The sequence below is a fragment of the Nematolebias whitei genome, chromosome 7, assembly GCF_014905685.2.
Source record: "Nematolebias whitei isolate Nwh7 chromosome 7, NemWhi1, whole genome shotgun sequence".
Classification (NCBI taxonomy): domain Eukaryota; kingdom Metazoa; phylum Chordata; class Actinopteri; order Cyprinodontiformes; family Rivulidae; genus Nematolebias; species Nematolebias whitei.
The window spans coordinates 26706046-26734039 of record NC_056504.1 but is presented as its reverse complement, the minus strand read 5'-3'; the positions used below and the strand labels follow the sequence as shown (position 1 = coordinate 26734039).

The window sequence follows — 27994 nt, the reverse complement described above, 5'->3', positions numbered from 1 at the left end:
TAAAGGTGTTGTGGATAAACCGTCAAACAGATCAGCTGTTTACAGGATCGTCTAACGTTCTGTTTGAAATCTGGGAGAAACCATTCTGTCGGAAGATAGGGGCAGCGAAGTTTAAATAACATCAAGTTAGCGGTTCAGCGCGTATTCTAAAAGTGTTTTATCGATTTAATAAAAAAAAGTAAAATTTAGATCACGAAAAATATCAAACATTTATATGTATATTATTTTAAATATATATTATATGTAAAAGCAGGTCGTTTCTTTGGTCTGGCTCAATCTCAAATCATAACAGTGGGCGGGGCTAAAGTGTAAATTTCTCAGTCGGCGGCCAGACCAGTGTATGAACAAAACTCGCCCTACCTGATCAACATTTTTATTCTAGTTTTATGAAAACAAAATGTAGGCATTAACGGCTCATTGTAGAAAACAAGCTGGAACCGCTGGAAAACCACCGTGGATTTTGAGAAAAGTCTAATAAAAAGTGCAGCTGAACAATCTGGACAGGTAATCCTAAAGAAGCGGGTGATCATGTTTTTATTCAGCGCCTGTCTGTCTGATACCAAAACACTATGATCCAGTGGATGATTTATTGAAACTTGTAGCAGATAATCACTGGATGCTCTATAGCAATGTATTTTAATTCAATTCAATTCAGTTTATTTATATAGCGCCAAATCAACAACAAAGTTCTCAGGTCACTTTACAAGAACATTCATTTCAATTCAAAAATACTTTATTAATCCCAGAGGGAAATTATTTGTTGTTGTAACTCGTTATCTTCATTTCATTAAGAGATGTTATAGATACTGATGGCTGTGGACAGGAAGGATCTCTTGTAAAGGTCCATCCCACAGTGGATCCTAAGAAACTGGCTGCAGATGCCGTCTGATCCGTCCACCCAGACTCGGCTGGCCTCTCGGTTCCCCCGGGCTGTAGGATCGCCCAAATGCTGGGCAGAACTCCTCCCAGAGCAATGGCCACTCCTCCCAGCAGTCTGCTAAGCTCCTCATCGCTGCGGACAAACAACTTTAGGTGCCGAGGGATGATCCTGTCCTTCCACTGTCATGAGCCGTGTTTCCTTCTAGTTCCAGGATCTCAGTGGTCAGGCACTCGAGCACAGCTGGCAGGTAGATGAGAATGTGTCCACATACAGTACATAAAAGCCAATTAGTAAATTTCTCTATCTAAGGAACACAACATGTATATGTTAATCCCCGAGGCTCAATGGGATTAACATGTATAAATAAAGGTTGAATGAATAAAATCGTTTTCACCACACTTACTACATTCCAGATATCTGAAATCGAGTTATGACTAAACATATTATTTAAGATATCTTTAATAATTATATTTTGACTAGTCAAAATACTTATTTCCTGCTTAGCTGAAATTAAATCCTGGTTCACGTCTAACTTCCTGAAATTTAACAGTGATAAAACAGAGTTTCTACTCATTGGCACTAAATCCACCTTATCTAAAGTTAACAGTTTCTCACTCATCATCGACAACTCCTTAGTTTCTCCCTCCCCTCACGTCAAAAGTCTGGGTGTCATTCTTGACAGCACTCTCTCTTTCTACTCTCACATCATTAGTATTACCCGGTCTGCATATTTCCACCTTCGAAATATCAACCATCTCCGTCCATCCCTCTCTCCACACTCTGCTTCCATCCTGGTCCAGTCTGGTCATTTCTCGAATCGATTAATGTAACTCTCTCCTCTTTGGTCTGCCTCACAAATTAATCCGTAAGCTTCAAATGGTTCAAAATTCAGCTGCCCGCATCGTCACCAAAACCCCCTCATTTAACCACATCACCCCAGTTTTACAGCAACTTGACTGGCTTCCAGTCACATTCAGAATTCAATTTAAAATCTTGTTGTTCACTTTCAAAGCTATCCACAACCTCGCCCCTCCTTACCTGTTGGATCTCCTGCACATTACCACCCATTCACGCTCCCTTCGTTCTTCCACTTCCATCCACCTTAACGTGCCTCTTGTCCGCCTCAGCACCATGGGACACAGAGCCTTTTCTCACTCTGCTCCCCAGCTCTGGAATGCTCTTCCCCCGGACATCCGTAACATTGACTGCCTTCTGACCTTCAAATCAAAACTCAAAACTCATCTGTTCAAGCTAGCCTTTTCACTTTAACTGTTATTTTTAAATGTTATTTTCTTTTTGGTTTAGTGTTTTTAATAGTTATTTTATATTGTTTAGTACTGTGTTTTTAGTGCTGTGAAGTGTCCTTGGGTGTTTTGAAAGGCGCTGACAAATAAAATGCATTATTATTATTATTATTACATTCTGACTACGTGGTAGCCGGAGACTTTAACCACGTGAATCTAAAGGACTGTCTTCCAAGCTTTTATCAACATGTGACAATTCCGACACGTGGAGACCACACGCTGGACTGTGTTTACACGAACGTAAAAGATGCATACAAAGCCGAACCCCGCTCCCACCTAGGACTGTCAGACCACATCTCAATCTTCCTGGCTCCTGCTTACATGCCCCTGCTGAGACGCTCCAGACCGGTACAAAAGAAAGTTAAATGCTGGATCCAGGACAGTGGCCCCATACTGAGAGATTGTTTTGATCGAACAGACTGGCAGGTTTTCAGTGAAGCTGCTGAAAATGGAGGTTCGCTTGATCTTGACCAATACACATCCTCAGTTCTGGGTTACATTAGTACATGTACTGACACAGTCTCCACTATCACTATCCACTATACCCAAACAGAAAACCTTGGCTGAATGCAGAGGTGCGTACCCTGCTGGAAGCCAGGAACACTGCCTTCAGGTCTGGAAACTCAGAGGAGCTGAGTAGGACAAGAAAAGAGCTGGTTGCTGGTATTAAGAGGGCCAAGGGCACATATGCAAAGAGGATCGAGGGTCAATTCATCTCACAAGACCCTCGGAGCATGTGGAGGGGCATTAAGTGCATAACAGATTATAAAGGAAGGAGTGAACAATGCCCCAAAAACCCATCTCTGCCTGATGCCCTCAACAAGTTCTATGCACGCTTTGAAGACCCGAACAGACCACCCAGCACCAGACTCACCTCACCACCGGATGAAGAGCATCTCAGCGTGACCTCAGCAGAAGTAAGGAGTACCTTCAGGAGGATTAATCCGCACAAGGCAACTGGCCCAGACAACATCCCCGGAAAAGTGTTGCAGGAATGTGCTGATCAGCTCTGTGAGGTGCTGGCAGACATCTTTAACACCTCACTTACCCTGGAGACAGTTCCCACCTGCCTGAAGACTGCCACCATCATCCCAGTCCCAAAAAGCTCTACAGTGACTGGTCTGAATGACTACCGGCCAGTGGCCCTCACCCCGATAGTTGCTAAATGCTTTGAAAAACTGGTCATGACTCGCATCAAAACAACCATCAACATCAACGAGGACCCTCATCAGTATGCATACCGTGAGAACCGATCAACAGAGGATGCCATCTCCTCTGTGGTCCACACTGCGCTCAACCACCTGGAGCAGAAAAACTCTTACGTCCGTATGCTCTTTGTGGACTTCACATCCGCCTTCAACACCATGATCCCCCAAACCCTGATGGACAAACTATCCACACAAGGACTAAGCTCCTCCATTTGCAACTGGGTACTAGACTTTTTAACAAACAGACCACAGTTAGTGAGGATTCACAATCTCTCCTCCTCCACCATAACCCTCAGCACTGGCTCTCCTCAGGGATGTGTGTTGAGCCCCCTCCTGTTTACTCTGCTCACGTATGATTGTGCAGCTACCCATCCAGGCTGTCACCTTGTAAAGTTTGCAGATGATACAGCGGTGGTGGGATGCATCACAAACAATGATGAGTCCAGCTACAGGCAAGAGGTGGAACACCTGGAGAGCTGGTGCAGAGAATAACCTTAACATCAATGTGAAGAAGACAAAGGAGATGATTGTGGACTTCAGAAGGAACAAAAACATCTACACCCCCCTGAACATAAGAGGATCTGCAGTGGAAGTGGTCTCCAGCTACAAGTACTTGGGTGTACACATGAATGACAACCTCAGCTGGAGCAACAACACCACCAGCCTGATCAAGAAAGCTCATCAGAGACTACCTCCTCAGACGGCTGAGGCGAGCTGGTCTGGGAAGCTCAGTCCTCACCTCCTTCTACAGGTGTGCAGTGGAGAGCATCCTGTGCTCCAGCATCAACATGTGGCATGGAGGCTGCACAGCTGCAGAAAGAAAAGCTTTGCAGAGAGTGGTGAAGGCTGCACAGAAATCTGTCGGAATCAGCCTCCCCACCATCACAGACATCTACACCTCCAGATGCAGGAAGAGGGCCACCTGCATCATGAAGGACCCCACTCACCCAGCACACACACCTTTTGCCCCACTCCCCTCAGGAAGGAGGTTAAGGAGCATTAAGTGTAGAACCACTAGACTGAGGAACAGCTTCTACCCTGAGGCTGTTAGACTCATGAATCTCTAACTAGAATAATCACTGTAAAAAACCATATCATGTTGCTGCTGATCTGTTTCATGTTGCTGCTGATCTGTTTCAATGTTGATGTGTTCATGCATGCACATCTGCTCACAGACTCATGTTCATGTTTGTGCTGATGTTCAATGTTTTTATGAGTGCTTAGTGTATATTTAGTTGATGTTTTTCTTAGTTCATATCTTAGATGTTATTACTGTTTTTCTTATACATTTTATTGTTGGATGTAACTGGGACCCTGTGTACATAATTTCGCTCCACCACATGTACCACATGAGGTGCGAATGACAATAAAGAAACTTTGACTCTGACTAGTATAAATGACATCAGATTTACCATTACGTTGTATGGAGGCTTCAATTCAAGAAGTCTTAAACTTAATTTTGACTAGTCATTTTTGCTTTCAATATATATCTTCTCGTTAGTTCCGAGTTCTGACTAGTCATAATTACAATTAAATATATCTTAAATTACATCATTATTCAAGATATCTTAAATGTATTTTTAGATATCACAAGGATTTGACTAGCACAAATTAAATTGCAGGTATCTTGATAGCAAATAACGACTAGGCAACAAAACTTAGAGATATCTAGAACTGTACTTATGACTATTCAAAATTCCTTTTAAGATATCTTGAATTGTTATTCTAACTAGTCAGAATGTAAATCCGATATCTCAAATTAGCATTATGGATAGTCAAATAAATAACAGTAAAAATCCCAAATATAAAGGTGCATTTTTTTTTACAGCGAAGAATAAATTTAAATACACATACATTAAAAAAATGACCCGAGACAGAAATGTTTAGCAAATTATTTATAACTGCAAAATGTATAACAGTGTTTTTCATAAATACAGAATCTGACAAAGTATCTAAAAAAAGGTATAGTTTCTATCACAGCAACATAACACAGATATGGTATTTTTTTTATTTATTTTTAAAAACAAAAACTCCCACACAAATTGAATTTTACAAATTTGCATATTTTAAAAAGGTAAAATTCAAATTTAATTTTGAAATAATAAAGTTAAATTACAGAAACTGTTTCACACCTTTTATCTCGCTTGAGCCGATATGCATTGTTTTACAAATGCACAACACATCATGTCATTTGCATGACAACAAAAACACAAAAAACACAAAAGACAGAAAATAAGAGCCATAAGCCAGGTTGTGTAACAAAAGCAGCAAACCCAAACTGTTCCTCGGATAAATTAGTGTCTAAAAACCTGAGACAGAAAATCCATGTCATTCTAGTTAATTGTTCTGAAAAAGCAGGGGGAAAATCCTTTGTAAGCAATTTAAATTTACAGGAGAAAATTTGTGAAAGAAAAAAAATTAATCGATGTGACCAAAGAGGCTCCTTAAATGGTTTTCTCTGATTCAAGCTTTGCTTTCAGGAGCTACGGGAGTCTGATTGTGAGAAAAGGCAAAAGAAGATCTGCTGAATAAAAAAACAGACTGGTGAATACAGTCTTCTGTTCCCAGCCGCACACACAAGCGTCTTTCTTTCACACGCCAACAAAACATGTACAAAAACATGTGTAATAGTACCATAAATCCAAACAGTACTCATGTCTATTCAAGCACAGACTGTGTTGCAGTGTGACCCATCCCAGGCACACCTGAACAGGTAAACACACTCTGGTACCACTTGTTTTCTCAGCTCCGTTTTCTATAGAAAACAGTTGTTCCTATATCATTTAAAAGAAAATGGAATCAGAGGAAGTAAAGCAGAGGAGAACTAAAGATGAAGAACAGAAGGGTAAGGATGGATCATGTTGCTTTTTAAAAGATATAACTGATTTTTGCTTCCTGATGGCAGGTTACAGATGATGCTTTTTAAAGCTTGCAACAAAAGTAAAAAAACAAACAAACAAACAAAAACAAAAACAACCAAGAATGTTATGTTTGGGCAGAGTGAGAAATGACGATGAACCACAGCATCCTCCTTCATCATGACCCTCTGGGGTTGCGACAGGCTAAAAATTTGGATGGGCCATCATCACTCACAAACAAGGGATTACAATTAATTCTTGCAGGGATTTAAGTTTGTTTTTTTTCCCATTAGGCACCTTGCCAGAGACACTTAGGCCCAGTTTACACAAAAACGATTTCTACTGAAAATAGAATATTTTTGTTACGTTTGTTCTGTTCATTTATACGAAAACAGCAAATGTTTTCTCTGACAACGGCACAATTTGAGAACGGGTTCCAAATTGCAACGGTTCAAAAATGACCCGGTGTCCGTTGTCGTGTAAATGGAAAAAATAAATATTTTCTGTCAGGGAAACCCTGGCTCATGCGCAGTATGACGCAAAACATAACATCTTCCTACAATCCACAGAAGAAGAAACAATCAACAGTGGTGGATACCAGAGTGTTGTTTGTGCTTCTGACTCTTATAAACCTAACTATGACTCTCCAACACTGTGCTAATTTTTACCTCTTTACGTACCCTAAGCAGAAATCATCGAAGTTGATTTAGTCACCCTAAGCAGTCCATATAAATATTTATTCTCTGCCGTCTCGACTTGTAGCAGTTTTCAGGTATAACTTTTTTTACACATGCGCACTTAAGAGTTTCAAGTTTCAAAGAACATAGCACCAACTAGTGGTGTCGTGAGGGAATTACACCTGTTCCACGTTGCTGTGTAAACAAAGATTGTAATTTGAAAGTTTTCATGTTAATGTGTTTATAGAAATGGGGGAAAAAAAATCAGTTTTGTCGTGTAAACAGGGCCTCAGTCTGCTGTTAGGTGTCCAGAAGCAGTCTGGATAGACACTGAACAGAAAGAAACTTTGCTTGCTGGAAAAAAAAAAAAAATGGATTACACATGATCAGGTGTGACCTGTGTGTTCAGGTTTGGATTTTAATCTATTTAAAATTTTAATCCATTATGCATTATCATGCATAATATTGCACATTTTTTGACAGGTCATCATAGTCTTTGAAAATAAAAAACAATTGCTTTTCTTAAAAAAAGTTGATATGATCTTAAAAAATCTGCCAATGGACTCCGGTTGGTGATGGTCAATATATTCGTCTAGTCGCAGAATCTGTTCCCTAGTTTGAACTCGATTAAAGCATGAATTATGCCAGTTTTGTGAAAGAATGTATGTTCTGCATGTTTTTACTCCTGTAACACGCAACGTCGTATACAAAATCGGACATCCGGCTCTTAGGTTAGCACCAATAAAAACTAAAAAAAACAAAACTGATCATAACACTGAGAATCTGTTTAATCTGTCAAGCTAACGTGAGATATGAAAGAAAAGAGTCCGGTAGTGTGGAGAAGCTCGAGTCATGGCACAGTAAGCGCTCCAATCTATGCACGCGTTTTCCTGCTACGAGTCTTTGAGCATGTTGATGCGTGCAAAGATCTTAAGTGCAGGTCCCAGCTTAATGTTCATGGTGCTCATTAGGTGGTCTTCCTTCAAGAGGAGCAAGGCTTGTCCATCAATCTCCTGAGATCGAAATTCATCTGCGATCTCCTGACAACCTGCACAACAGCAGAAGAAAACATCAAATTCCTGCAAAACTACATGTGCACATTCTCTAACTATCTTTCAGATCGGAGGCAATGTGTTCAACATAATGGTATTTCCTCCAGTTATTTAACAGTCAACAATGTTGTACCACAAGGCTCAGTCTTAGGACCCACCTTCTTTACAATTTACCTAGGTAATGTAGGTCAAAGCATCCCTGATGCATCCTTACATTTCTATGTTGATGACACAGTTGTTTATTGTCGAGCTAAAACAGTTGCTAAAGCTTTCCAACTTTTGCAGTCCGCCTTTGACATTATCCAGTCAGATTTGTTCCGTCTCAAACTTGTCCTAAATGCTGATAAAACCAAAGGGATGCTTTTTTTTCAAACAGGAAGTCAGTCCCAGCAGTTCTTCCTCAGATTTTTATCCTCAAATGGTGTCCCTATTGAGTTTGTCGATTCCTAAAAATATTTGGGTATCTTGGTCAATTCAGATCTCTCTTTTAAGCTCCACGTGGAAAACCTATAAAGGAAACTGTAATTTAAATTGAGTTCTATTTCATCCCTCCTGACCGCCAAAGGGCGGTGCTGAAAGCACTGAATGTTCCCTTCACGCATGCGCTGTTCGAGTAATAATACCAACGGAGTCACAGGTGTGACACGGATGACCAATCAGAGGCTATATAGTCCGACGTCATCCGCTGCTCTGCTCCGTTTTTCTTCTCGCGCGCGGTTCAATTCAGGGCTTCAGCCCTTTGGACCTTTTCTGAACTTTTTACCGTCATCGGAAGCCCGACTGCCCGTCTGTGGGAGTAGCGTGTTCGCCCTCCTAGGGCTGCGACGGTTTAACCCTGTTCAAAGGTATTTCTGCTGTTTCGTTGGGGACTACGGCGATTTCCGCCTCTCCCAACTTACAGCGTCTGATTACTATGTGTGTGATTCAACACCGGTGAGTAGTGTTTTCCTTATATTTCGCCGTTGGTTAGCAGTAGCGTTTGCTCAGCTCACGCTTGTTGGGAGACCTCCAACCGCATGGTTGGCTGGACTGTGCTCCGACGTTGTTTATGACTAATATGTGTGCGATTTAACACCGGTGAGTAGTGTTTTTTTGCTTATATTTTGCTATTGGTTAGTAGTAGTGTTTGCTCTGCTCCTGTTTACTGGAGGCCTCCAACCGCGTGGTCGGTTGGACTGTGCTCCGAAGTTTGCTTATTACGTAGCCAGCTGAGTTCCAGGCCTTGTTTTCATTGGTGAAGGCGAGTGTTCTCACCCCCTCTCCCAATTGTCCTCTTACCAGCTGAGCTAGTGGTGCTAGCCTCTCTGAGTTTTAACCTTGTTTTAATTGGTGAAGGCGAGCGTTCTCACCCACTCTCACAATTGTCCTCTTACCAGCTGAGCTAGTGGTGCTAGCATCTCTGAGTTTTGGCCTTGTTTTCATTGATGAAGGCGAGTGTTCTCACCACCTCTCACAATTGTCCTCTTACCAGCTGAGCTAGTGGTGCTAGCCTCTCTGAGTTCTAACCTTGTTTTCATTGGTGAAGGCGAGCGTTCACGCCCCCTCTCCCAATTGTCCTCTCTTACCAGCTGAGCTAGCGGTGCTAGCCTCTCTGAGTATCTTGGACATAGCTGGGTAAGGAGCATGGACGGCTCTCACTGCTGTACAGTCTGTGGAGCCATGCTCCAGACAGATGACGGTCACGACCTGTGTCCTGCCTGCCTTGGACATGACCATCTGGTGGATGCCCTGTCAGAGAACTCCTGCATGAATTGCAGCTTCATGTCGCATGCTGTGAGGGTGGCCCGGCTGGCCCAGTTTTGCCCCAAACTCGGCAATGACCTCCCGCCTTCTGGGCAGGAGGCTCCACCTAGGCGCTCTAAGCGCCGGACTGAGGCTGCAGTCTCTGTGGCCCTTCCTGGGAAGAAGCGAGCCAGATCTGATAGGGGCCTCTACACAAGGGTGGAGCAGCTCTCCGCTGAATTAGCGGAGATTAAGTCCCTTTTTCAGGTACGCCAACTGGGAACTGAACCAGTGGCAGCAACCGGACTCTCCTCCCCACCCATGCCTGAACTGGCTGTGGAGGAAGATGTGCTATCCTTGGCTGCCTCTGTCTCTCACTTTTTAGGTGAGGAGGATGGGCATTCATCTCAAGTCTCAGAGACAGCTTCACTTTCTTCTTCTCGGAGCGCAGTTAGTGGGTCGGGTGACGGCTCGATGCAGGACGTCATGCGTATGGCCCTGAGACAACTGCAGCTGGACGTCCCGCAATCAGAGGCGTCCACCCCTGGAAGTGCCTTCTTCAGGCGCGGACTGACGCCTCCTTCCTTTTCTGTCCCTCCATCAGAGGAGTTCCTGAGGGAGTTGCATGGTTTCTGGTGGGACCCCAAAGCCTTTGCGCGCCTCTCTGCAGATGGCCGAGTGTTGGTGGCCATGCATGAGCCGGCTGCAGCAGGCTTGGATGGCATGCCAGCGATAGAACCTGCTGTTGCCTCTCTCATCGTGTCACCAGAGGAAGCTCTGCGCAGTCATGTTCGGTGCCCACGAGCTCAGTGTTGTGTCATGGATGAATTCCTCTGCAGAGCCTATGCCGCCGGAGCGTGTGCTGGCTGCTTAGGTAATTCCTTGGCACACCTAATGCTTGCCCTCTCCACGTCCCTTCAAGGGACTAGTGGTGCGACAGCAGCAATAGGCTTTAACGATGCAGCGCTTCAGGCCTTTGCACTAATGACGAGGGAGCTTGGGCATGTGATGTCCTCCTTGGTCCAGGCTCGCAGACAGGTCTGGTTGGCGCAGTCAGCATTGACTGAGCCATGCCGTAGAACCCTCCATAATGTCCCAGTGGTGCCGGGGGAGTTGTTCGGGTTGGCTGCCTTGGAAGCACTAAAACGGACTGTCCAGGCACAACAGAGAAGGCAGCAATTTTCAAGCCTTAGCAGGGCAATGCTCCCTCCACCTCCTCGGCATCCAAGGTGCCCGTCGGCTGACTCCAGCATGCAGCCGCCGCCTGGGGGTCATAACCGGCCGGGTGGTCCTTACCCTCATGCGGTTCAGCAAAGGCCCAGCAGGAGCTTTCGTGGGTTGGTCCACCGACCAGCTGGGCAGGCTGGACCAGGGACTCTGGATGCCGCCGGTGATGCCATCAGGCTGACCGTCGGATATTTCTCCCACCAGCAGCTCAGCTATTGGGCTGCTCACGCCGTGGACCCATGGGTGGTTGCCACTCTGACCCATGGTTACCGGCTACAGTTCCGACGGCGGCCTCATATCTCATGCCGGGTCAAGATGACTGTAATCGCCGACCCGGTGAAAGCTCGAGCACTAGACCAGGAACTTTCCGCCCTCCTGGCCAAGGGCGCAATAGAGGCAGTGGACCCTCTGCAACAACCCAGGGGCTATTACTCGACTTACTTCCTCGTGCAAAAGAGGACGGGCGGGATTCGTCCCATTTTAGACCTGAGGGGACTCAACCAGTACCTTAGGGAACTGCCCTTCCACATGCTCACAACAGCAGAAGTCCTTCAAGCTGTCATGAGGGAAGAATGGTTCACATCTGTAGACCTGAAGGATGCATATTTTCATGTGCCTATTGCGGCAGAACATTGCCGCTTTCTCAGGTTTGCCTATCGGGGTTACCACTGGCAGTTCCGGGTACTTCCATTTGGGCTCTCTCTCTCCCCAAGGGTGTTCACTCGGTGCGTGAAGGCAGCCCTCTCTCCTCTGCAGGCCTGCGGAGTGAAGATTCTGCCGTACTTAGACGATTGGCTTCTCTGCGCCCCATCTCAGGCCTGTGTCTTTCATGACACAAACCGCCTGCTCGCTCATATGTCCCAGTTGGGCCTCAATGTCAACCTGGAGAAGAGCTGCCTGGGAGGTCCCTTCCCAGACGACCCCCTTTCTTGGGGTGGTTCTGGATTCATCTTCCATGAGAGCTCGCCCATCCGCTCAAAGGGTGGCCGGCATACTCTAGCTGGTCAATCGGTTCAGGCTGGGCAGGCAGCTCCCCTATGTTGCCTTCCTGCAACTACTCGGCAAGCTGATGTCAGTCACTTGGGTGGTGCCCTTAGGCCTGCTGTCACTTCGCCCCTTGCAGAGGTGGCTCAACAGCTTTCGCCTGGATGCCAGGCTGCACAGGCATCGCAAGCTCGCAGTGACGTGGTCATGTCTTCATGCCTTGACTCCATGGAGGGACAAAGATTATTTGTCCAGGGGTGTCCCCATGGGAGTGGTAGTGTGTCGCAGGGAAGTGGTCACGACAGATGCCAGCTCCATGGGATGGGGGGCTGTGTGGCAACGCAGAGCGGTTCAGGGCCGCTGGGGTCAAAGGGACCACTCCAAGCATATAAATGTGCTGGAGCTGCGTGCAGTGCACTTGGCACTCAGGCACTTCCTGCCTCACCTGGAAGGGAGGCATGTTCTTGTTCGGTCAGACAACACCTCTGTTGTCTACCACATCAACCATCGAGGGGGCACCAGGTCAGCACAACTTATGAGAGTGTCCAGAGAGCTCCTGGAACGATCCTCTCCTCGCCTGTCCACCTTGTGGGCAGCGTACTTACCAGGGAGACACAATCAGGTTGCAGATTTTCTCTCCCGCCAAGAGTCCCCTCTGGGAGAGTGGTCCCTCCACAGCGACATAGTGCTGATGATCTGGGACCGTTTTGGTCAAGCAGAGATAGACCTGTTTGCGACGGAAGAGTCGACTCAGTGTCCCCTATGGTACTCTCTTACGGGGGCGTCAGGTGCGCTGGGCCAGGACGCATTGGCTCATCCTTGGCCAAGAGTCCTTCTATATGCCTTTCCACCCCTTTCTCTAATTTGGCCAACCCTTCAGAGAGTCCTCGAGGAGGGCCACAGGATGCTGCTGGTGGCTCCGTATTGGCCAGCGCGACCATGGTTCCCACTGCTACGAAGTCTATGTCAGGGCGTCCCATGGTGTCTTCCAACCAGAAGGGACTTGCTGTCTCAGTTGGGGGGACTGATATGGCACCCCAATCCTCAACGTCTTCGGCTGTGGGTGTGGCCACTGCAAGGCTAGGACAGCAGCTGACTGGAGTTTCGAGCCCCGTCAGACGCACCATCCTGGGCGCCAGGGCACCCTCTACTCGTCAGCAGTACGAAAACAGGTGGCGCCTGTTTTCCCAATGGTGTTCTGATCACAAGGATCCAGTCTCCTGTACAGTACCCACCATTCTGGAGTTTCTCCAGTCTCTACTTGGTAAGGGTCGCTGTCCTTCGACGCTTAAAGTTTATGTAGCGGCAATATCATCTAATCACGCTGGCATTGATGGCTGTACGGTAGGGAGCCATAATCTAGTCTCTCTTTTTCTGCGTGGTGCCCGTAAGTCACACCCGCCGACAGCTCCACGAGCACCAGGTTGGGACCTGCCCTTGGTTCTCGAAGCTCTGTGCCGTCCTCCTTTCGAGCCTCTGACGCAGGCGGACCTCAAGTGGCTTTCATGCAAGACGGCTTTTTTGTTGGCTACTGCCTCAGCAAAGAGGGTCAGTGAGGTGGGTGTTTAGGATTCCTTGTGACATCGTTGGTATTAGTCATTCAGTGCTTTCAGCACTGCCCTCTGGCGGTCAGGAGGGATGAAATAGAATGAAAGTTACGTATGTAACTACGGTTCTATGAATCCCGGATGACCTCCAGAGCTTCTCTGTCACTCGGAATCCTTGCGTTCCGCGAGAAGATTCTGTAGGAGCACAGCAGCGGATGACGTCGGGCTATATAGCCTCTGATTGGTCATCCGTGTCACACCTGTGACTCCGTTGGCATTATTACTCGAACAGCGCATGCGCGAAGGGAACATTCAGTGCTTTCAGCACCGCCCTCTGGCAGTCATCCGGGATTCATAGAACCGTAGTTACATACGTAACTTTCGTTTCTTTTTCAGAAATAGATCCTGTCTAACTCTGAATGCTAGGAAACACCTTGTAACTGTGACTTTCCTTCCCTCCATTAATTACGATGACATTATTTACATAAACACTCCTACAAGCACCTGCAGATTTTCGATGCCGTATATCATGGTGCTCTAATATTTATAACTGGCTGTAACTATTGTACCCATCACTGCACCCTGTATTCACTGGTTAACTGGACATCTTTAACTTCACGCAGACTCTCCCACTAGTACGTTTTCATCTTTAAATCACTTGTTGGTCTGCTGCCTTCATACATCTCCTACATGTCTCTGCGTGAGTGCAGCTACAGCGTGCACTCTCAGGACATCATTACATGCAGTGTTCCCTCAGTGAGGACTGAACTAGGCAAAAGGGCCTTCTCCTACTCTGCTCCTGTTTCCTGGAATATCTTGCAAAAAGACCTGAAGCTCTTGACCTTGACCTCTAAAGCCCCCAGTATACTCCCGCGTACGTCCGTGTGCGGAGGTACGCGCGTACGTCCGCGGAGGTACGCACATACCCCCGCATGTCATGTCCGTGGAAAGCTCAATTTTTACGACAGCGGTGTCGCACAATAAACTGCCCGGCGACGGACTGTTTTGTACGCGACACCAATGTATTAAATTCCCCTTCTTCATCCCTGATCTGGCCTTTTCTTTTGTTTTTTGCCAAGAGGAAAGCGGTCTCTTCCTCCTCCGTTGATGCCATGACTGAAATGGTGAGAAATGAAGGAATTTGTCATGAGCGAATTAAAATCATGTCCAGCGTGGCTGTGGGAGGGTCTGGAGATTTCCTGTTGGGCTGATCTGATGTGTGGGCTGCAGGGCCAGCGTTCCTCGTTTTATTTTTTTTAGATCTTTTTATTAACAACATATAAACACAGAACACCGCTGTGGCTGGGGCTGCCAGCTCTCGTTTTTTTTGTTTTTCTCGACCTGTCAATCAATCCAGCAGGCGTGTCAGCAAATGACCGATCAGCGACCTCAATTTGTTCCGAAGGTTAACGCCCCTTGTCTGCAAAGCTGCTCTGCAGCCGCTCAGGGTGTACGCTCGAGTATGAAGTCTCAACTCTCCGCGTCCATATGCGCGTACCTTCTCTCTTGTGGCCGTTTATTTTTTTATTTTTTTTACACAAACATTGTGAACTGAGCTGCTATCAGCAGCTGTTTTTTTCCCCCATCTCATCCAACAAGCTTTTTTAATTCAAAAGGAACGAGTGGGGTTTGAAGCTGCTCTGTTAACGAGCTTAAATCACGAGATGAATCTCACTCCCCTCTCTGCTGATGGTCATTAGGATTTGTGTTCGCCTGGCTCACCAACAGATGTTTTGGTCACTAGCAGGAAGGAGTGATTTAAGGTCTTAAAAAGTTATTCGTGTTAACGGAGCAACTTTAAAGCTTGGAACAAAAACAATTTCTTTAGAACTGAAAAAGCTCCTTAGATGAGAAGCGAAATATCTTCAACTACAGAAAGAGTTGTTTCGTTTTTAAACCCCTCAAGATAAAGTTGTTACATACGGTCCAGAATCTGAGAAAACAACAACGATAAAGGCAGATTATCGCAGATTAGTACGGATGTACGTGGGGTATACTGGGGGCTTAAGTGGTTTCGAACATCTGTTAAGTTACTGGGCATAAACCAATGCAGACATGTTCCTTTTAGTTTTCCACTTTGCCTAATAATCTAGCTGTTTTTTTTTTTTGTTTTTTTTTTTTGCTACTTTTTCCTTTTGACTGTCCTTTAGGTTGCCATTTTATTTTAATTTGTAAAAAAAAAAAAATAATAATTTGTATGCCTCTTTTATGATTGTCTATTGTTGTTGTCCACTGTTGTCATCACTCTTTGTTAAAGAAATCAGGTCTCTTGTAAATCAGTCCCCGAGGCTCAATGTGATTAACCTGTAAAGGTTGAATGAAAAAAAAAAGTAGCTTTATTAATACACCGACTCCACTGACCTGGTAGCGAACAAATAAACTCATAGACTTCCCCCACGTTCCACTTGGTGGGGTCATTGGGCAGGAAGCGTTCACAGATCGACGGTGCGTCTCTTCCAGTAGAGCCCTCCTGGTCCGAGGATCTGCTTGGCTGCCGAAGGACGGGGGCTTGGGCTGGAGCTGGAGCAAGAGGTCCTGAGCTGGCTGCTGACAGAGGGGAAGGTGGCTCTTCATAGCTGGACATGTCCGAACATGGACTGGACTCCTCTTGACTGGGCTGTGAGGCATGTGGTGAAGATACAGAACCGCCCTGAGTCTGCTGTGGAGAGGGGGAAAGTTTCTGAGGAAAGAAAAAATAAATAAAAATCAGGAAAGAAACCAAAAGGCTCAACAGTAATATATTGTGAAAAGATCACTGGACCAGATGATCAAAAATAAAGATTTTCATATCAGATATGATACAACATATCTGGCCATGTGTGCATCATCTGTCATACCTTATAATCATACTGTTTAAAGTTATTTTTATATATCAGTGGTGTTAATTTACTGACGGTGAGAATAGATAAAATATTTGCCTGACAAATCATAAGCACCAAAGCAATGCTGCATTCCTATTTGAAACGGTTTTCTTAGCAAACAGAGTTGTAGTCACCACCAGTCAAAGAAAATGGGTTATTTCCTTTAAAACAGGTGGGAACATTTCTAAAAATCCATTTTTTATTGGTCTTAAGTAATATTCAAATTTTCTGAGATACTAAATTTGGGTTTTTTGTTAGCTGTCAGTTGTAATCATCAACATTAAAAGGAATAAACATTTGAAACATATCAGTTTGTGTGTAATAAATTAATATAATATACAAGTTTCTCTTTTTGAATGGAATTACTGAAATAAATCAATTTTTTATGATGTTCTAATTTTATGACCAGCACCTGTATAAACTACACATGACAAAACTTATTTCAAACATGAAATCAAAAATTTTTTTGAGACCAAAAAACCCATCTTTGTGTATTATTGCTAACTTACTTTTTTAATGTACCAGTACATTCTTACATTTTTTAAATCTATTTGTCTTTAAGTTCAATTATAGAACGTCACAGTAAGATAAACCCATTTCTTTATGACTTCTGTATAATTAGTGAAATGGACAGAAAGTCGTGATCAATGTCTTCCCATTCGTACTAAATCAGAGTGCTTAATGACCCTCAATTACAGAGAAAGACAGGTAAGACACAAATCAACCTTCATTAAAAAACACGAGGTGGAAAAAGACCAAAGTAAAAAAAAAATGTGTTGAGGAAGCAGTTAATAAATGAGTGGTAAAGTGTTTCACAACAGCAAAGAACTGTCCACGTGTGTCTGTACCTGCTTCTTAGCCTCGATACTAGGGCGGCCCTGTGGTCTTCGACGCCAGCGATTTGTTGCTTTGTTCCTCTCTGGATGAAAAAGTCCAACTCGCTTTGTGCAGCCCACATTGTACCTGTTCAGAAGAGATCCTCACGTTTTAGATTTCCTTTTCTTGTACAGTTATGTAAAAGAGGTGTACAGTAAACACTCAGGTGACTTGCCTTTTTGCACAAACCACTGAGCAGAACCTTTTTGAGCCCTTAAATGTGTACGCAAAGTCCACCCAGCCGCAGTATTCACACGTCAGCTTGGGCTCTTCTTTCTCTGAAAGACCGCAGCAGAAACATGAGGCTCTGAATAACAGCAAGTCTTTTGATCTAAACCATTCACTTCTGAAAAATGACGCTGGAATTAACATACAAGTTGCGTGAACATCTACAAAGAAATAATCTGTTTGAAGAGTTTCAGTCAGGGTTTAGAGCTTATCATAGCGCAGAAACAGCACTAGTAAAAGTCACTAATGATATTCTCATGGCCTCAGACAACGGACTTGTGTCTATACTGGTCCTGTTAAACCCCAGTGCTGCATTTGACACAGTTGATCACAATATTTTACTACAGAGGCTTGAATATGATAATGGGATTACAGGAACAGCTCTAAAGTGGTTTAAATCATATCTATCTGATAAGAGTCCAGTTTGTAAATGTAAATAATAAATCTTCTTCATACACCAAAGTTAGTCATGGAGTTCCTCAGGGCTCAGTGCTTGGGCCAATACTCTTTACTTTATATATGCTTCCATTAGGTAAAGTTATTAAACAGCATGGGATAAATTTTCATTGTTATGCTGATGACACACAATTATATGTCCATTAAACCCAATGAATCCAATCAGCTACTTAGACTACAAGCATGTCTTAAAGACATAAAAACCTGGATGACCCTTAATTTTCTCCTGCTGAACACAGACAAGACTGAGGTTTTGGTTTTTGGATCTGAGCACCTTAGGAATTAATTTTTCAGACTTTCTCCCTCCTTAGATGGCATTAATCTGTCCTCCAGCTCTAATGGTAAAAATCTTGGTGTTATTTTTGATCAGGACATGTCTTTTATCCCCCACATTAAAAACGTTACTAGAACTGCCTTCTTCCACATGTGTAATATCACTAAAATTAGAAACATCTTGTATAAAAATGATGCAGAAAAACTGATCCATGCATTTGTCACGTCTAGACTGGACTATTGCAATGGTTTATTATCTGGATGTCCAAATACGTCTTTAAAACGTCTTCAGTTGATCCAAAATGCTGCTGCCAGAGTCTTAACTGGAGTTAGTAGGAGATATCATATTTCTCCAGTTTTAGCTTCTCTCCATTGGCTCCCTGTCAAATCCAGAATAGAATTCAAAATCTTACTTCTAACCTACAAACCGGATTCCATAAAAGTTGGGACACTAAACAAATTGTGAATAAAAACTGAATGCAATGATGTGGAGATGGCAAATGTCAATATTTTATTTGTAATATAACATAGATGACAGATCAAAAGTTTAATCTGAGTAAACGTAACATTTTAAAGGAAAAATATATTGATTCAAAATTGCAGTATCAACAAATCCCAAAAAAGTTGGGACAAGTAGCAATAAGTGGCTGGAAAAAGGAAATTGAGCATATAACGAACAGCTGGAAGACCAATTAACACTAATTAGGTCAATTGACAACATGATTGGTTATAAAAAGAGCTTCTCAGAGTGTCAGTGTCTCTCAGAAGCCAAGATGGTAAGAGTATCACCAATTCCACCATTGTTGCGCAGAAAGATAGTGCAGCAATACTAGAATGGTGTTACCCAGCGTAAAATAGCAAAGACTTTTAAGTTATCATCATCAACCGCGCATAACATCATCAAAAGATTCAGAGAATCTGGAACAATCGCTGTGCATAAGGGTCAAGGCCGTAAAACTCTACTGGATGCTCTTAATCTCCGGGCCCTTAAACGTCACTGCACCTCAAACAGGAATGCCACTGTCAAGGAGATAACAGAATGGGCTCACAAATACTTCCAGAAAGCACTGTCAGTGAACACAATCCACCGTGCCATCCGCCGTTGCCAGCTGAAACTCTACAGAGCAAAGAGGAAGCCATTTCTAAGCAAGCTCCACAAGCTCAGACATTTGCACTGGGCCAGGGGTCATTTAAAATGGAGTGTGGCAAAATGGAAGACTGTTCTGTGGTCAAATGAGTCACGATTTGAAGTTCTTTATGGAACACTGGGACACCATGTCATCCCGACCAGAGAAGACAAGGATAACCCAAGTTGTTATCAACGCTCCGTTAAGAAGCCTGCATCACTGATGGTATGGGGTTGCATGAGCGCTTGTGGCATGGACAGCTTGCATGTCTGGAAAGGCACCATTAGTGCAGCGAAATATGTTCAGGTTCTAGAACAACATATGCTCCCATCTAGACGTCATCTCTTTCAGGGAAGACCCTGCATTTTTCAACACGATAATGCCAAACCACATTCTGCAGCAATCACAACATCATGGCTACGTAGGAGAAGGATCTGGGTACTGAAATGGCCAGCCTGCAGTCCAGATCTTTCACCTATAGAGAACATTTGGCGCATCCTAAAGAGGAAGGTGTGAAAAAGAAGGACCAAGACGATTGAACAGTTAGAGGCCTGTATTAGACATGAATGGGAGAGCATTCCTATTTCTAAACTTGAGAAACTGGTCTCCTCTGTCCCCAGACGTCTGTTGAGTGTTGTAAGAAGAAGGGGGGATGCCACACAGTGGTAAAAATTGACTTGTCCCAACTTTTTTGGGATTTGTTGACGCCATGAAATTTAGAAACAACAGACTTTTCCCTTAAAATTATATATTCTCTCAGTTTAAACTTTGATCTGTGATTTGTGTTCTATTCTGAATAAAATATTAGATGTTGGCACCTCCACATCATTGCATTCAGTTTTTATTCACAGTTTGTTTAGTGTCCCAACTTTTTTGGGAATCCGGTTTGTACAAAGCTCTCAACAACCTGGCTCCATCTTGTATTACAGATCTTATTGTTCCATATTTTCCTAACATAGCACTTCGCTCTCAGACTGCAGGTTTACTTGTGGTTCCTAGAATTTACAAAAACAGAATGGGAGGCAGATCTTTCAGTTATCAGGCTCCTCTCTTGTGGAACCAACTTCCAATCTCTGTCCATGAGGCTGACACATTATCCAGTTTTAAAACTAGGCTTAAGACTTTCCTGTGTGCTAAATCCTATAGTTAGGGTCGGCTTGGGTTTCCTGAGCTGTCCCTTAGTTATGCTGTTATAGGCTTAGACTGCTGGAGGACAAACTGACCACAATTTTCACTCTGCTACTGTCTTTACTTACTCTGCTCAACCTGTTTTGTATTTGTAATTATTTTTTCTATCCATAACATGTGTTGTTTTTTTTGTCTTTCAGATACACCTGGACCTATACCTGGACCTACCATTCTGTGTTCGTTTGTCTCTCCTTTCTGTCCTCTAAACCAGCTGGTCAAAACAGATGGCCGCTTGTCCTGAGCCTGGTTCTGCTGGAGGTTTCTTCCTTTTAAAAGGGAGTTTTTCCTTTCCACTGTTGCCACTGTGCTTGCTCAGGATGGGAGACTGCAATGAAGCCAAGATTCAACTTGTCTGCTATCGGATTCCTTAGATAGAGAACTTTACTAATTGGCTTTTATGTATGTGAATGTTCCTGTAAAGTGCCCTGAGACAACTTTGTTGTGATTTGGCGCTATATAAATAAACTGAATTGAATTGAATTGAAATACTAAATAAAACACTAAGATGAAATTATAAGCCTAATTAGCATACCAAAAGTGCATTTTATAGGATTTTAGTAGGGGACGTCTTTCTGAATATTTGGTCTCAATTTCTTTTTAAGTTCTAAAATATAAATTAAAGGGATTAAACCTGACCTACCCCGCCCCTCGCACAGTGATTGCTGGACATGGGCACCAGCGACCCCCGTGACCCAAAATGGAATAAGCGGGTAAAGATAATGGATGGATGGATGGATAAACCTGACCTAAGGAAAAACTGACATTAAAGTTGATATAAAATTTGGCAAGAATAACTTTGAAATGCTTGATTTGTGTACAAATTTCAGAGATAAACAATGCTAATCACGTTAGCTTTTCTATAGCATTTTCAATGTTACTTTGGCAAGTGTTGTCAGAAGCCTGATAAATAGGATTTTTTTTTTTTTTTTACAAATGTTATGTTATTGTGCTCTCTTTATTAGACATGAAAAAGTTCATTTATGTAAAATAAGCTACAGGTATTAAAGTTTCAAGATAATCAAAACAATAAAAAATTGTTTCATTGTCACATACAGTGAGGAAAATAAGTATTTGAACACCCTGCGACTTTCCAAGTTCTCCTACTTAGAAATCATGGTGGGGTCTGAAATTTTCATCTTAGGTCAAGTCTATTGTGAGAGATATAATCTTAAAAAAAAAAATCCGTAAATCACAATGTATGATTGTTTTAATAATTTATTTGTGTGTTACTGCTGCAAATATGTATTTGAACAGTAGCCTTTGTTTGCAATTACAGAGGTCAAACGTTTCCTGTTGTTTTTCACCAGGTTTGCACGCACTGCAGCAGGGATTTTGGCCCATTCCTCCACACACACATCTTCTCTAGATCAGCCAGGTTTCTGGGCTGTCGCTGAGAAACACGGAGTTTGAGCTCCTTCCAAAGATTTTCTATAGGGTTTAGGTCTGGAGACTGGTTAGGCCACTCCAGAACCTTGATAAGCTTCTTACGGAGCCACTCCTTGGTTATCATGGCTGTGTGCTTCAGGTCATTGTCATGCTGGAAGACGCAGCCACGACCCATCTTCAATGCTCTAACTGAGGTGAGTGGAATTAAGACCAAAAAGTTCTATTTTGATCTTATCTTACCACATAACTTTCTCCCATGACTCCTCTGGATCATCCAAATGGTCATGGGCAAACTTAAGACGGGCCTGGACGTGTGCCGATTTAAGCAGGGGAACCTTCCGTGCCATGCATGATTTTAAACTATGACGTCTTGGTGTATTACCCACAGTAACCATGGAAACAGTGGTGCCAGCTCTCGTCAGGTCATTGACCAGCTCCTCCTGTGTAGTTCTGGGCTGATTCCTCACCTTTCTTAGGATCACTGATATGCCACAAGGTGAGATCTTGCATGGAGCCCCAGTATGAGGGAGATTGACGGTCATGTTTAGCTTCTTCCATTTTCTAATAATTGCTCCAACAGTTGATCTTTTTTTCACCAAGCTGCTTGGCAATTGCCCCGTAACCCTTTCCAGCCTTGTGGAGATCTACAATTTTGTTTCTGGTGTCTTTGGACAGCTCTTTGGTCTTAGCCATGTTAGTAGTTAGAGTCTTACTGATTGTGTGGGGTGGACAGGTGTCTTTATGCAGCCAACAACCTCAAACAGGTGCTTCTAATTTAGAATAATAAGTGGAGTGGAGGTGGACGTTATAGAGGAGGACTTACAGGTCTTTGAGGGCCAGAATTGTTGCTGATTGGCAGGTGTTCCAATACTTATTTGCAGCCGTAACATACAAATAAATTATTAAAAAAATCATACATTGTGATTTCCGGATTTTTTATTTTTATTTTTTAGATTACGTCTCTCACAGTGGGCATGCACCTAAGATGAAAATTTCTGACTCCTCCATGATTTTTAAGTGGGAGAACTTGCAAAGTCGCAGGGTGTTCAAATACTTATTTTCCTCACTGTAGCAACCCTCTGAGGTGAATAGACGTTTATGGCGCCTAAAGATTCTCATCCTAACCTATCGGCATGATGAGGTTGATTCATCACAACAGTCCAACATCACACACTTCCTATACTTCTCGTGTGTAATTTTAAAAAAAGGCTTGAACAGGGAGCAGAATAATCCACTGCCCTAACACAAATAAACATACACACAGTATTAGACTTCAATCTGTTTGGTCTCACCTGTTTGGTTCATGTCTTCAGGCTCAGAGTCTGTGTTTGCTGCGTTACTGAGTGGCGTTTTGTCAGGGTCCGAAGAGAGCTGATGATCCAGCTTCTTCAGGATGTCCATGTTAATGGGCAGACGCTCCACCTGGGGAGAGAACTAAAATATTTACGGCACCACATTCCTCATGAATTAAAGTCAGAGTAGTATTGTGATTATTTTGTCAAAGAAAATTACAACAAAAAAGCTGTCTGAAACTCCTTAAATACAAACATTCAGAGCAGCAGTATTTACTTCGATAAGATAAAAATAATAAAACAAAAAAGATGTTCTAATTTTACATGTCAAACTTTACAAACAAAATGTTATTAGAAGAGAAGAAAATATCTACTAAGCACTGACAATTTTTTTTCTAAATTTTGAAAGGTTTACATTAGAAGATGCTTTGGTAAATAAATGCATGCGGTGTACAGTAGTTTTCCATGTGTGATTGAAGCATTTACATCAACTGTCCAGAAGGAGGCATACAAAATGTCTGTGTCATTGTTTTGTCCAGAGTTTAGACACTTTGAAACTAATGAAAAGACTGATGAGTGCTAACCCCAGGCCTGAGACAGATATGCATCATTTAAGGGAGAAGGACTCTTCACATCTCCACAGGAAATAAATGTGCTGCTTGTTAGATGCATTTACCTCCACCCATCTGTATTTTGTCACAAACAGACTCATGTCCCATAATTAACGAGTGATTTAAAGAGACTCTGTGAGTTGTCACTACAAGCAGCAGCAGAGGGTTTGTGTTTGCCTGCTGACAGCTCCCTGCAGGCATGTACACTGAAGAGCATGTGGCGTCTCTGGGTTGTTTATTGCGTTTCAGTGCCAGTACAACCTGAGGTAAGGCACTTACACACACAGGAAACGGCTCCGCTCCCTCCTGGATGACGAAGCCTTCGATGACATGCGTGAGGACCTGGGGCTTGACTATGGCCTGCGGCGGTTTGTTCTCTCCGTTTTGTGGCGTGCTGCCCGTCACGACAGGCGCCTCACTCTCATTACCTGAGGTCATGGCTGGAGATGAGGTCTCTGTCACTGTGCTGGGCCTTTTGATTGAACCCCCTCCTGAAAAGGAAATACCATAAGCTTAAGATAAAACAGCTAAATATACTAACAAGTACAACCATTAAACGTGGATTAAAGCCTTTTTAAGTTTCCCAAGATAATTTGGCTACGGCAACAAGAACTGTCGCAATAAACAACAAATCAATTATGGTAATTGCATGATAAATTAAAATTATCAATCTCATTTTCATTTATCAGCTTTATCCTTTCTTTGCGTCTCTCTTTCTACTGAAGACACTGGATGACAAAAAGATCAACTCTGTGGCTCTTCGCTGACCCATCCCTTTCTCTTTTCTCTTTAAAATCCATTTTAACTGTCCAAAATTGTGTTTTTGGATCGTTAAAAGTAATTAAGCTGAGAAGCTAAGCTACGAGCTGAGCTAAGCTAACAGGCAGACCTCGGGGGGGGGCCCTCCGTCATGTCGAAGCTCCAAAATTCACAGTTGAAACCTGTGCCTTCGTCTAAAAAGTTGTTTTTCTCTGCAAAAAGAAGCTGAGAACTAGGAATGCGCGATATATACGGTACACGGTAGAAACGATAGAAATTTAGCCTACGATAGAGATCTGTCTTCTACCGGCTAACCGCAGTAATGCTGTGTCTGAAGTAAAATCAGAGTTGTCAGTTTAATCATTACTTTTTTTTAGTTGAAAACTGTGCATAAGTGGTGTTCAAATGTAAAATCAGAGCTGTCAGATTTAATCGTTACTTTTTTGGAGCTGAAAACTGTACGCAAGTGGCGTTAAAGTCTTTTCTTCGAGAGCTAAGTAGCGAAGCTACAAACTAACTACAGCCGGCTTGCCGTAGTGTTGCTGTATTCTGACGCATGTGCAAAACGCTGTGTTCTGTTGAAAGTTTTTTTTTTTTTTATCCTCCATCGAAAGTTAAAGTAAGCGTTGGTCAGCTTTAGAGAAACCTGCTCTCTGATCTGTGAAAAGAACGCTGTGTTGTGTGATTTTACTGCGAGACCTTCTGGTCAAAGACACAGTTATTTTGTGTCAGCTCTCCATTAAAGCAGAAGGGGTCGCCAACTAGAGGTTTGGAGGGTGAAGTGTTTCAGTGTAAAATGCTGCTCTGTTGCTGTTCATTTCTTAAGTAAGACTGGAAACTGTTAACAACATATTATTTTGTTTAAAACGTATGGCTAAAACTACATTTTATATATTTTGCACTGTTTTGCACTACAAGCAAGAAGCCTAATACTTGATTTGTTTATTATTTAAAAACTCTGGACCTAGTAGTGGAATTTTCTTAATTCAAAATATATGATAGCAAAAGGACACCCTATGCTTTTTGAAAAATTCCTATCAAGTTATATACCCAAAACATATCGCGATATATATCGTTATCGCCACCCATCGCAAAACATATCGTGATATGAATTTTATGCCATATTGCACATTCCTACTGAGAACTTGTTTACTGATGTTTTATTAAAAGCTTTGTGTGAAAAATGCTATGCTAAAGAGCTCAAACCACACAGAGCATCTGCCATTTAGAGAACTGAAGAAAGACAGCCCATGTCACGTCAAGGGGCCTCCCTCCTATTTTTCTTAAAGAGACACGCTGCTCGCTCCATCACTATCCATCCTTTGGTTCAAACAGTCTTATACTGCCACCCAGTTGTCAAAAAAGGTACTACACACAAAACTTAAACATTTCTTCTTAAATTTCACAATAATTAAATTATTTTCAAATTTCAAACATTATCGTTTATCACAATAATTTTTGAGACAATTAATCGCCCAGCAAAATTTGTTATCGTGACAGGCCTAGTGGCAACCATCCATTCTGAAACTAATTGATTCCAAATGTTAATGAGTTGTAGATGTTTGTCCAGGAATTACTTTCTGAAAGTTTCATTAAAATCCATCAAGTGATTCAAGACGGATTTAGCCAGTGATTCACATACAAAAAAACAAAACAATTATCGCTTCACCATTGTTGGCCAAACATAAAAAAAGGCACAAACAAGCTTGTTGGAGATTAAGGAAAAAAACAATTGTGATGCTTACAAATTTTATTAATGGCCAACTGATGAGCTGTGTTTTGAACAAATCAAGGACATTGTATAAGCACCTCAAATGTTTCAAGTAAATAATGTTCTTTCAACAACAAGTTCATCCATCCATCCATCCATCCATCCATCATCTTTCATCGTTTCATCATTATCTTTTACTCGCTTCTTCGGTTTTGGGTCACGGGGGTCGCTGGTGCCCATGTCCAGCAATCACTATGAGAGGGGCGGGGTACACCCAGGATGGTTCGCAAGTCCATCACAGGGCACAAGTTCAATTTCAAGCAAAACACTTCAGTTTCTAATAATGTTTGAATTACTTTGTCTAAAAGTTTAATTTACAAACATATATGTTTCTGATATTGTTTAAATATGCAAAGGCTTACCAAAATAAATAGTTGTGATCCTGAAATCACCCCAAACATTGGAGAAATCACCCAAATGTCTGTTTTTATATCCTATACTTTATAATAATCTGTAATATACCTGTACAAATCCTGGTACTTGTATATCAGTTAGTGTTTATTGTGTACATCCATGATTTAAGTGTCACAAAAAATAAAACCCAAATAAAACCAGTTATATCCACCATGCTGCTGATTTAAAAATCAGACAAAGAGTGAACATTTTATTTAAACGGTCAAATGTCGGTCAGTGATAAACAATATACTCAGATCGCTCTCATATCCGATCCATCATATGCTGATCGGTAAAGGCAGACACAAGTGAAAAGAAAGTTGCTGAATAAAAAGGGTTTCTTACCAGGGTGCAGTTCAGACAACAAATGTGCAGTTTGTTTGTTGCCTTGTTCTAATGATCCGACAGAGAAACACACACATCTGCAGCTGAGCCTGAACTGCAGCGCTGCTTCACACTAGCTGATAAAAGCTTTAAAAAAAAAAAAAAAGAAAATAAGGTCCACGTCGGTTTTTCCTCCCACAGCAGCCAGTGCTAGCAGCTCTGAGCCTCCTCCAGAGCCGCACGTTTCTACCGGGACACAGAGCCGGACAGCACGGAGCCTCCAGCTCCGGCTGAAAATATGCTTTATTTATTTTATTTATTAATTTGTTTATGGACAACTGTGAAAGCTTCATAGAGATAATGTATCAAAGCTCCGGTTAAACAGAAACACACGCGGCTGTTTTCAGAGTCAGAGAGTCAGCAGGGACGTAAACAGGATTAGAGACGTCCTGGTGTCCCTGCCCCAACTCCCTTCAAACATCTATAAATTATCAGCATTTTTTTCTTCTTCTTCTTCTTCTTGTGAGAGGAGGAGGTGTCAAGTCAAGTTAAGTCATATTCATTTATAGAGCACAATTTAAAACAGAGAGACTGTTATCAAAGTGCTTAACACTAAGGATAACACTGAGAAATAAAAAGCAGTAAGAATATACCTTAAAAAATTAAAACAACAGCATTAAAATGAAGACATGGAACAAGATATACTAAATCAACTCACACAGTATGAAACGCCAGAGCGAACAGATATGTTTTTAGCAGGGATTTGAACACAGGAAGGGAGGTGGCATGCCTAATGTTGGGGGGTAGGTTGTTCCACAGTTTGGGACCCATGACTGAAAACGCCCGATCTCCTCGGAGCTTCAGTCGTGTTTTTGGAACAACCAAAAGCAGCTGATCGGATGATCTCAGAGCCCGAGAGGGAACATATGGTTCCAGTAGCTCAGAGAGGTAGATGGGTGCGAGGCCATTTAGGCACTTATAGGTCAGGAG

The 27994-nt window shown here is 42.9% G+C and overlaps 1 protein-coding gene across 1 annotated transcript in view; it reads right to left on the bottom strand.

The window, feature by feature from the left end:
* Positions 1-7487: 7487 nt before the first annotated feature.
* phc2b (polyhomeotic homolog 2b (Drosophila)) overlaps positions 7488-27994 on the bottom strand; it is a 103967-nt gene continuing 83460 nt past the window's right edge. The window contains exons 10-15 of the mRNA XM_037679778.1: positions 24037-24248; positions 23147-23276; positions 17372-17474; positions 17169-17283; positions 15821-16139; positions 7488-7975 (exon numbers count right to left, since the gene is read on the bottom strand). Of these exons, the coding sequence (XP_037535706.1) occupies positions 7821-7975; positions 15821-16139; positions 17169-17283; positions 17372-17474; positions 23147-23276; positions 24037-24248 (1034 nt within the window). The 3' untranslated portion in view covers positions 7488-7820. The remainder of the gene's footprint in view (positions 7976-15820; positions 16140-17168; positions 17284-17371; positions 17475-23146; positions 23277-24036; positions 24249-27994) is intronic.